The following is a 10,712-nucleotide window of genomic DNA, read 5'->3' on the forward strand; positions in this document are numbered from 1 at the left end:
CTATTTTATAGTGAGTTTTAGATCAGACCCATTTCTACCATAAGCACTTTTGAACTATCAAAACCCAATGTTTCCCAACATATCTCCTGAGGTACCCAGATTCTGTGAGGTGCTTCCCAATAAAGGGGTTCCGTGGTGAAATACTTGGGGGAAACATTGCATTCCTACTCTGGATGAAAATCGCACACCGTGAAATGAAGAAATTCATTTAATACTGTTTCACCCTGCTTTGGTCCCCTTTTTCATGCAACACCTATGTACGCTAGTTGTGCAGAATATGTTTTGCAGAAACACTGGTCTATCAGCCATTGGAGGTGGCAGAATCTGGAGTTCCCAAGGATTGGCTTCTCCCTCCTCTGTCCCTGCTTACAAGCAGAGCCTCGGTGGGCCCCACATGCCACGTCCGTGTGGGAGTTAGGTTTGGACCGGTGCAGTAGCAAGGCTGCCATTCTGGAGAACGAACTGCCATGAAAACAGAAGCCACAGAATTCATTTGGTCGAGGGTATTGCTGGTCCGGATGCCAGTCCACGGTCTGCTGATTAAAACTGCAAACGGCACTCAGTCCCCTGTAGATGTGCAACCCGAGCGTTTCCTCAGGACAGGAGCCTGGCTCGTTCCTTTGGCTCTCACCCCATGGTGATCTCTCTCTCTCTTCCATGTCTTTGAAGAGTGGCAGCTTGAGATCAAGAAAGAGCATCTTCCAGTCGGAGCACAAACAGAGCCGAAGGGGTTAGAAAGGGCAAGCCAGCGCATCCCAGAAGGGCCTTGGCCTGTCTCCTGCTGGGCGTTTCTCCCTCAGAGTGTCCCCTGGGCAGGCTAGAGCCCCAGGTACTCAGCCAGGAACACGGCCAGGATGCGGCTCAGGTTGTGTACCGTGGGTGGGTGCAGGTTGGCCTCGGAGTCATCGGACGTGTGCCAGACAGAGGGGAAGGGTGTGGCGATGAGGTGGAGCACGGGAACTCCTGCAGGGCAAAGAGGAAGCACAGCCCCATGTGTGGCAGGCCCATGCCTGGGGAAGTCTGCCTCCCCGCGCCCCCCACATTGTGCCACTTGAAGAACTCTGAACAATTATTTTAAGTGTGTGAGGGTACGTGTTGATTAAAAAAAAAACACATCCAATACATTCATAACACAAATCAGAAAAGCTCAAAACTTCATGGCTTATGAAAAGACTAGAAGATCTGAACACTCGCTAGTGCCGGGCACTGGTCAAGGTCTTTACGTTCAGTCCCCTCAGCAACTCTTGAGATGGGGGGGGGGCTGTTAATTATCCCCATTTTATAGATGAGGAAATTGAGACACAAAGAGGTTAAGCAATTTGCCACCAGTCCCCAAATCTAGGAAGGGGCCAGGTCCTACCTGTGGCCCCCCTGTCCCCCAGTTCCCATAGCAGGTACCTCGGCGGAGGAACGGGATGTGGTCGTCTTCCACGGAGCCGGGGGGCTCCCCGGTCTGGAAGTACATCACTTCCCAAGGATGAGACTGCAGGAGGTTCAGACGGTGCAGGCGCTTCTCTGGATGTGGTGGGGATTAGAAGCAGAAGGTCAGCCCCTCCAGGGTCAAAGGTTCCCCTGCTCACAGATCAGAGGAGGGTGGGAGGCCTGGGGGTAAAGCACTGATCATGCCAATAAGGATGAATGTTACTTCATCATTCTGGGATAATGTCAGATACCCCAGACTGCAGGCTGACTATGTTCCTGATCTCATTTAATCCCTTCGAGTCTAAGGAAGCAGACACCCCCATTATTAGCATTGAGTCTAAGGAAGCAGACACCCCCATTATTAGCATCATGCCCATTTTATAGGTGGGAAACTGAAGCTCAGGGAAAGGAGGCCACTTGCCCAAGCTCACACAGCTGGTAAGAAGGAAAGCCAGAATCTGAACCCAGGGCTCTCTGACCCTAGAACCCCTGTCTGTAATCACTTCATTTGACTGCTATGGGATCTTTTGTGTTTCTGCCCCAGTGCTTTAGGGAGAGGCTAGAGAGGTGGAAGGAAAGCTGGATGGCCCCTCAGAGGCCAGGTGCCTGGTCCTCTCTCCAGCATCCCAGGCAGGTGTCTGCCTATACCTTCACCCTTACCAATGCTCCTGAGCCGATGGAACCAGCGGGCCGTGCGAGGGAAGTGACTGTAGAAGGTCGGGTTGGGGGCTCCCAGGAGATCAAGAAGCATAAAGAGCTCCTAGGGAGAGAAGTCAGGACTGAGCAGCCCTGCGGGATGCTGCCAACCTCATGCCCCCCTCCTCCCACCTCACCGGCACCCAGCAGGGCCCTAGTCTTACAATAGCCTGGATCCTGGTGGAGCCCAGGCCGTGGGGTGTAGACTCCATGAGCTGGGCCAGGTGCCGGGAGCCATAAAGCGAGTCCTTGGGTCCCCACTGCTTCAGTGCCTCTTCACCATCCAGGAAGATCAGCTGCAAGGTCATTGGCGCTGCCTGTGGGGGCCAGTGGTCAGGGCCAGCTCAGTGCTAGCCTGCCACCTCAACGCACCCACATTTCCTGCCTGTTTGCACAGCTGACTAGGGCAAACAGTCTCCTCACTTGTAGAACCTGATAGCCAAGAGTACAGTCTGCCTGGATTTAAATCCTGGCTGGATTGCTCACTAGCCAAGCAGTAGTGGGTCAGTTACTAAGTTCTCAAAGCATCGACTTCCTTATGTAGAAATAGAGTTAATACCACTTCTCATAGGGTAGGATTTGAACCCGGGTCCTAAGACAGCACGGGTTTCCCTGGTGGCTCAGTGCTAAAGAATCCACTTGCTAATGCAGGAGACGTGGGAAACGCAGGTTCAATCCCTGGGCTGGGAAGATCCCCTGGAGAAGGAAATGACAACCCACTCTAGTATTCTTGCCTGAAAAACCCCATGGACAAGGAAGCCTGGCCGGCTACAGTCCATGGGGTTGGGAGGAGTAGGACACGACATAGCCTCTGAACAACAAGAATAATAAAGCAGCCTAGGACAGTGCCTAATGCATAGTAACTAAATAAGGATTAGCTCTGATTGTAAGAGCTATTCCTCAAGTTCATTTGGCAAAAGAGACAGATCCACAAATAAATAATTGTACAAACAATGAAATGAAGTCGGGCAAATGCTTCTAAGAATAACAGGGTCCCGAAACATCCTCCAAGGGGGTGGGGGATAACCTGGCCTGGGGAACATGTTGGGTCTGCTGAGAAGGGATGTTTGCACTGAAGCTGAGGAGGACCTGGCCTGGCAAAATGGAGCAAAGGGAAGCGTGTTCCCTGGTGAGGAAGCAGCATGGACCAGGACTGGGGACAGAGAAGGGGCCAGAGAGGTTTGAGAAGAGGCCCTAGGGCCCAGCAAGGGCCAGGGAGCTTGGGCTCTGTTACAAGGGCGCTGGGGTTTCAGCCATGGAAGGGATCTGAGCAGGATAGAGGCATGAGGTGCTTCCATTCATTCCATACATTATTACTGACATCCTACTTTATGCCAGGCAGTATTCTGGGCAGTGTTCAGGGAATACACAGGAAATAAACACAGCCAAGGGCCCACCTATCTGAAGCTTATTCGAGCTTGGGAGACAGACAAACAAATCAACCTAAAGCCCCATGAGGCATGGGATAGCGACAAGGAGCTATTTTATGGTGGCTGGGAAGGTCTCTTTAGGAAGTCTCTTTGACATCAGAGTGGACCCCTGAATGAAGGGTGGGAGCCAGTCAGGAAGGTATCTGAGAAAAGCACATTGTAGGCAGAGCAAACAGCAAGCGCAAATGCCCTGAGGTTGAGAGTGAGGTCCACAGAGGAGGTGGGAGGCTAGCATGGAGTGAGTGAGGGATGAGGGGTGGGAGAGGAGACCAGAGAGATGAGAGGGCACACCTCATGGGCTAAGAGAAGGACTCTGGCTTATTCATGGAATGACATGGGAGCCATGGGAGGGTTTTAGGTAGAGAAGGGACAGATTCTGACATTCGGGAAATGGAAAGACCCCCTGGACTCTGGTGTGGAGTGGAGGAAGATAAAACCAGGGAAGGGAGAGTGGCAGTATGGACCAAGGAAGAGACATCCCTCATTCACCCACCCCTACCCTAACCCCTGCTCTCCTTACCCTCTCCTTGGCTTTGCCCAGCTCCTGGTCAAGGGCTTGGGCCAGCTCCAGTAGCAGGGAGCAAGGCACTGCCGAATCCGTGGCCCCCACAAAGGGGGCTGAGTCAGATGGGAAGAGCTTGGAGTCATAATGGCAGGCAAGGGTAAGGTGGCGGGCAGCCCCTGGGTCCAGCGTGGCCACCACATTGCTGAAGTCCAATGGCCCCACGGGTGTGGAGGCAGTGAAGGAGTCGAGTTCTATATGCCAGCCTGCTGAAAGTGTCCGCAGCGTAGCCTCCAGGAACTAGTGGCAATAGAGAAGAGGGAGGGTGGGTGGGACTGGGGAGAAGGTCAGAAGGGCCATGTGAACCATGCTGAGCAGTCAGGTTGGCTCACCAATACCACTTTGGTTGAATCATTCCCTTGAGACACTTCTGAGTACCTACTAAGTGTCAGGCATGGAGTGCCCCTATTTCTTGAAGCCCAAACTAATCACAGCTCACCCTTCCATAGCACTCACTCTGTGCCCAGTCCTTGTTCTAGGAACCCCTATGGAGTGGGGACTGACAATGGTTCCATTTTGCAGATGAGGAAACCGAGGCACAGAGAAGATGAAATTAGTTTAAGGTCATACCAAGTGGCTGAGGTGGATTTGAAGTCAGGCAATGTTCAAATGACTCTCAATGCCTTCTGGGGAGCAATATAGAGCTCTGGAGCCAAACCATTTGGGTTGAAAGCATACCATTTATTGGCTGTGGGATTTGGGCAAAATGCCTAACTATTCTGGGTGTCAGTTTCCTCATCTACACAATGAAGATCAGATTGGTACCCACCTCGTTAGGCTCATAGGGCTGTTGCTGATGCATATAATAAGATTGGGGGAGGCGCAGTATAGAGGGCAGTGGTCTGGTGGTTAGCAGAATAGAGCTCCTATTAGCTCCAGGCAGACCCCCAGCTCTGCCACTTGGGCAGGATACCTATTTCCTATTCATTGATGGGCTGTGGGGTCAGGAGTTAGAGGTGGGGTCCTTTTACCTTTCTCACTTGGAGATTGCCCGGGCTGCCCGGAGTCCGTACAACCAGCAGAGGGCGCAGGAAAGTGTTCCAGAGACGGTGAGGGTCCAGTTGCCCCACTACCCTCCGCACCCGAGCTTCGGGGAGGCTTCCGATCAAAGGGCCCTGAGGAAGCAGGTAGGGAAGAGAAGAGCAGAGCATGAAAACGACCCTCGTTCCAACCATATCCTGGAGGCTGCCCTCCTCTTCCTAGTCGCAGCCTCCAGCATCAGAGGTTTCTAGAAGTCCCTCCAAACCCATCCTGCCCAGCCCACGGCAATCCTGATGGGGGAAGTCTAGGCCCAGCGAGAAGGGACTCTTCCAAATATCTGACTTTAGGATTAGAACCCAGAACTCCAAGTCTTACTACTCCAGACTCTCTTACGGGGTAACCGCTATTACAAAACAAGCCCGAAGCCTCATTGCGTTGGAAAGGGGTATGCGCTCTAAGAACGGAGACGGCGGCACCGCAGCTAGGGCCATATGGTACAGACAAAGCCAGGTCAACCCAACCTAGGGTCTTCCCGTGAGACCTTGGGGAAGGGGAGGCAAGGAGTAAAGGGTTCCGCAGTGCCCGTGTCCCCGCCTGTCCTCACCCGCAGCTCCCGCCCCAGCGGTAGCTCTTCAGTCTGGCTATGCCAGATCCTCCAAATGGTATAGAACACCGAGGCTACCGTCAGAGCCAGCAGCAGCTGGGGCAACAGCTGTGCCCGCGGTATCAGGCGGCGCTTGGGCGGTGAGGGTCGCTCCAAAAGGCTGCGTTCCCCGACCTGGAGCCGGGGCCGCCCGCGGCCCCCGGAAGGCATGGCAGCTTGGCCCTGAAACGGGTCGGAGACGGCGGATAGAGTTAAGGCCCAGCCAAGTCCCGCCCCATGAAATAAGCCGGACCAATGAGCAACAAGAGCGGCTGCACCATCCGCCCTCCCGCGAGCAGTAAAGCCAATGGGACTTTCGGCCTGAGGACTGGGCTCCTTTCCTTCAGGGAGCTTTGGGGGTTGGTTCCCCCGGGTTGCACAACCCCAAAGGGAGAGCGTAAGAAGTAGGCGCCGCCCCAGCGCAGGAGGGGAAGCCAATGAGAAGCGTTTGATCACCGAAAACATTAGTCTTACTGGGCGCAAATCCACGCCGCTCCCGGATGGACCCTCTCCCTGGTCCAGAAAATCCAATATACACGTAAATCAACAGTTCCCGAAGGAAAGGGGGAGGTGCCCATCCCTGAAGCGAGGAGCGGATTGGCTTCTCGAAGGCCGCGCCCCCAAAGGCAGAGCTGGAGGGCATTTGGAAATGGCTAGTATTTCCCTCGGAGAAGGCAATGGCAACCCACTCCAGTACTCTTGCCTGGAAAATCCCGTGGACAGGGGAGCCTGGAGGGCTGCAGTCCATGGGGTCGTGAAAAGTCAGACACGACCGAGCGACTTCACTTTCACTTTTCACTTTCATGCACTGGAGAAGGAAATGGCAACCCACTCCAGTATTCTCGCCTGGAGAATCCCAGGGACAACGGAGCCTGGTGGGCTGCCGTCTATGGGATCGCACAGAGTTGGATACGACTGAAGCGACTTAGCAGCAGTATTTCCCTCCTTCAACCTATGCGGTTCTACAACAAAATGGTTTGAATCAGTCCCGCCTTCTTTTCCTCTCCATGGTCGTGAATATCTGCCCAGTACTGTCTTGAATGGTGGCCTGGAGCTACTTACTAAGTAAGGCTTCTATTCTGTAGCCTCCGCCGAAGGCGGAGGTCGCTATAGCAACGGGCCACGCCCCACTCGCTGGCTAGGTTTGCGCAGGCGCGCGCGGAAGTGGGCCGTAGGAAGAGGAAGTCCCGCCTCTGGCTCTCTGTTCCGGAGGCACACCACGGAGGAGACGGTAGTGACTTGAAAACGCGGTCACCATCATCATGTGAGGCCGGGCTGGGTTTGGGTGGCGACAGTGGGGTTGAGGGTGTAAATTTGGCTTCTTACCGGTTGGAGGGGGTAGGCAGAAATGGGAGCGGAAGCAAACATTTGGGGGTAAAGTGGCGTATCTTTCTACTGATTAGTTGCGAAGGGACTCATTGGGGCCTTTGACGGATCCTGACTCGGGAGAGGGGACAGCTTTATCAGATAACAGGGTGGGCTTTCCCAAATAAGCAATCTTATTGAACTGAATTTTAAGAGGAAGCGTTTTTACGAATTAAAAACCTGGGAGATGAGGAGTACGGACTTGTAGGAAAAGTGGTCTTAAGGTAAGAGGCTTAGCTGGAGACAATTGGCTTTTCGATCACATCCGCCATTTGTACGGATAACGAGTTATGGGGGTGATTTTACTTATATATTCACTCAACAGTTATTTATTGAGTGTTTGGGTATTAGGCTGCTTTAGACACATAGATTATTATCACTGAATTACTCCACTTTCCCCAAGGAAAAAAAATCCTCTTCTACATCTTACGGGATGGGAAGAGGCAGGCAGGAAACGTGCTGGTAATAAATACGTAAATTCTAGAATGTGTTAGGGAATAGGGTTGTGAATAAAGAAATAACAGAGCAGGGTAAAACAGTGTGGAATGTCACTTTTGAGAGACAGAACACATAAAGGAGGGAACACTTGAGCAAAAACCTGAAGAAAGTGAAAAAGCAAACCACAAAGATACCTGGGGAGGTACCTAGGCAGAGGGAAAAGTGAATAGAGGGGCCCAAGAAGGTTTGCCTAATATCTTCAAGAACCGCTGAAGAGGCCATTGTGCCTGGAACAGAGTGAGGGTAAAACCTGGGTTTTACTTTTTACACCGAGAGGAGAGCCATGAGAGGGTACTGAAGAGTGAGATGATTCTTGACACAACCCCTGAGACTGCTCTGTGGAGGGCAAACTGTTGGGGAGCGTGGGTGGAGGCAAGGAGACCTCTAGGAAAGAGATGATGGAGGTTTAAGCCAAGGTAAGAAATTCAGATTCTGATAGGTTTTAGTGGCAGATGACTGGATTTTCTGACAGACTGAATGTAGGATGTGAGAGAAGAGTCAAGTTGACAGCAGGGCTTTTGCTCAAAGAACCAGAGGGATGGAGTCACCATTGACAGAGATGAGGAAGGCTGTGGATAGTATAAGTTGGGGTTATGGGCGGTCTGGAGTTCAGTCTAGGACATGTGAGGATTGGAAATATCCATTAGGCATCCAAGTGGTGATACCAAGAGAGAGGACTGAGTAGGAGGAGAGGGTATGTGTCGGGGAGACACCGAGGGAGAGGCCATGAGCACCCAGGCTGTGGGCCTTCTCACCTCTGGGTTCCATACTTGTCTTCTCAGGAGTCTCCTCAACAAGCCCAAGAGTGAGATGACCCCAGAGGAGCTGCAGAAGCGGGAGGAGGAGGAGTTTAACACGGGGCCACTCTCCGTGCTCACGCAGTCAGTCAAAAACAACACTCAAGTGCTCATCAACTGCCGTAACAACAAGAAGCTCCTGGGCCGCGTGAAGGCCTTTGACAGGTGAGCACCAGGGTCTGTGGAGGTATGCTGTCCGGGCCTCAGTTTCCTTACCTGTGAAATATGCGTCATAATAATATCCTCCAGAAGAGTCATGAGGCTTCAGTAATACTGTGTATGAAAAGCACTTGGCTAAGTACCTAACACATGATAAATGCTCAGTAAACATATGCAGCCTTTAGTTAGCATTTGGGAAGTGCTTTCCTCACCATAGATTGCTATACAGCAAGATACAGAGCTTTCCCAATTTTTTTCTTTTCTTTCTTTCACTCAGTCAAAGTTTCCTATATCCATCTATCCCTTTATGTGCGTGCATGAGGGCTAAGTCGCTTTAGTTGTGTCTGAATCTGTGCAACCCTATGGACTGTGGCCCACCAGGCTTCTCTGTCTATGGGATTCTCCAGACAAGAATACTGGAATGGGTTGCCATGCCGTCCTCCAGGGGATCCTCCTGACCCAGGGATCGAACTCGCATCTCTTACGTCTCCTGCATTAGCAGGCAAGTTCTTTACCGCTAGAGCCACCTGGGAAGCCCCCTGTCCCTTTACCTTGCTTTAATTTTTCTTCATAGCACTGACTACCACTGTTTACCTGCTTCGTGTTCTGCTCCCTTCACTAGCCTGCAGAGTTCATGAAGACGGGGCTCTTATCTGTTTTTTTTCATTGCTCTAATCATCGCAAAAGTTTGTTGACTGAGCCATTCCACACTGTCATCACACATGCCCATAACAAGAATACTGTGTTGATTCACTTAATTTTCACAACAGCCCTAGGAGGCAGGCACCATGAATGTCTCCATTTTAGAGAAGAGGAAACTGAGGCACAGAAGGTGAAGTCCTTTGCCTGAGCCTTGGAGCCCTGGCTGTCCCCCTTCCTGGAGGCAGTGCCGCCCAGAGGAAGGGTCAGGACGCACCCCTCACTCACTCCTGCTGCCTCCTCGTCCCCACCAGGCACTGCAACATGGTGCTGGAGAACGTGAAGGAAATGTGGACGGAGGTCCCCAAGAGCGGCAAGGGCAAGAAGAAGTCCAAGCCCGTCAACAAGGACCGCTACATCTCCAAGATGTTCCTGCGCGGGGACTCTGTCATCGTGGTCCTGAGGAACCCGCTCATCGCTGGCAAGTAGGGGCCTCCTCCCTGCTGTCAGAACTTGCCCCCCGGTTTTGCGAAGACGTGCCCTCTATACTTGAAATAATAAAACCGTGCGTTTTTTCTAGCGGCCTCTGCCTGTTCCCAGGGCCTAGAGAGCGGAACAGACCCCAGGGAGGGGTGGCAGGGTGTGGGGCCAAGCATGGGCTCAGGCCTCTCTGAACAGGTTAAGAGGCCCAGTCTCTGCCCCTTCCAGGCCTTAATTTTCCCATCTTGCGGTCTTTTGTGTTTTAAACTTTTTTCTACCTTCTCATCACTTTCTCCTCCTCCTCCCCACCTCTCAGTAAGTCACTCTCTCTCAAAATTTTTTTTCACTCTTTTTTTTTTCCCCCATTTGTTTGAACAGTCTGTGCCCAGCCCTGTGTTGCCATGCTGGGGACACAGCAGAGCCCAGAAAAGCCCCCAACCTGCCCTCACTGAGCGGAGGTTAGAGCAATTAACACTGACAGCATTTGTAGCTGACACCTGCTGAGCTGTGAGAGCACCAGGCCCTAGGCTCTGTCTGTTGCTACGTCTCTACACCTCTGAGCAGGCACTGTGATCCATCACCTCCAATTCCAGGGGCAGGGGCTGAGGCAAAGAGTGGTGATGGTGCCTCCCCAGGGGAATCCAGCCCAAAAGTGGTGATGCTGTGATTCAAATCCCTGTTGCTCCTGATCCAGTGGCTTAACCCCTGAACTCTGCCCTCAGATCACAGCTTCATGAGCCCTGAGAGAAATTCTCTGACAATTGTAGAGAGGTGGGGGTGGGAAGAAAATAGCAACCCACTCCAGTGTTCTTGCCTGGAGAATCCCAAGGACGGGGGAGCCTGGTGGGCTGTCGTCTCTGGGGTTGCATAGAGTCAGACATGACTGAAGCGACTTAGCAGTAGCAGCAGCAGGAGGTGGGAAAGGAGGTCCTGGCTTATTGTGGGTGGATTAAGGGAAATCCCTTTAGTCTTTCTCTGAAGCATATCCATTATGCTCCTCCCACCCGCATCTCTCTCCGAGTTCTGTCTCTGCATCTCTC

At 52.4% G+C, this 10,712-nt stretch overlaps 2 protein-coding genes across 5 annotated transcripts; one reads left to right on the top strand and one right to left on the bottom strand.

Annotated features, from left to right (window-relative positions):
* Positions 1-190: 190 nt before the first annotated feature.
* Positions 191-6,284, bottom strand: QPCTL (glutaminyl-peptide cyclotransferase like). 4 transcript variants are annotated; one of them, XM_027515442.1, is made up of 8 exons: positions 6,209-6,284; positions 5,696-5,917; positions 5,082-5,225; positions 4,069-4,350; positions 2,283-2,435; positions 2,083-2,182; positions 1,399-1,515; positions 191-963 (listed from the first exon to the last, which is right to left on the bottom strand). In XM_027515442.1, exons 2-8 carry the CDS (start codon positions 5,903-5,905, stop codon positions 818-820), a joined length of 1,152 nt encoding a protein of 383 aa, XP_027371243.1. In that variant the 5' UTR covers positions 5,906-5,917; positions 6,209-6,284; the 3' UTR covers positions 191-817. The 4 variants fall into 4 exon arrangements, with proteins under 4 accessions (XP_027371243.1, XP_027371242.1, XP_027371246.1 ...); XM_027515441.1 differs by lacking the exon at positions 6,209-6,284 and having other exon boundaries at positions 5,696-6,105; XM_027515445.1 differs by lacking the exons at positions 191-963; positions 6,209-6,284 and having other exon boundaries at positions 1,485-1,572; positions 5,696-6,105.
* Positions 6,285-6,889: 605 nt separating this feature from the next.
* SNRPD2 (small nuclear ribonucleoprotein D2 polypeptide) lies at positions 6,890-9,771 on the top strand. The gene is made up of 3 exons (XM_027515446.1): positions 6,890-6,998; positions 8,380-8,559; positions 9,507-9,771. Coding segments are annotated over exons 1-3 (357 nt in total). The 5' UTR covers positions 6,890-6,996; the 3' UTR covers positions 9,682-9,771.
* Positions 9,772-10,712: the final 941 nt, after the last annotated feature.

Source organism: Bos indicus x Bos taurus, chromosome 18 (genome assembly GCF_003369695.1).
Source record: "Bos indicus x Bos taurus breed Angus x Brahman F1 hybrid chromosome 18, Bos_hybrid_MaternalHap_v2.0, whole genome shotgun sequence".
Lineage (NCBI taxonomy): Eukaryota > Metazoa > Chordata > Mammalia > Artiodactyla > Bovidae > Bos > Bos indicus x Bos taurus.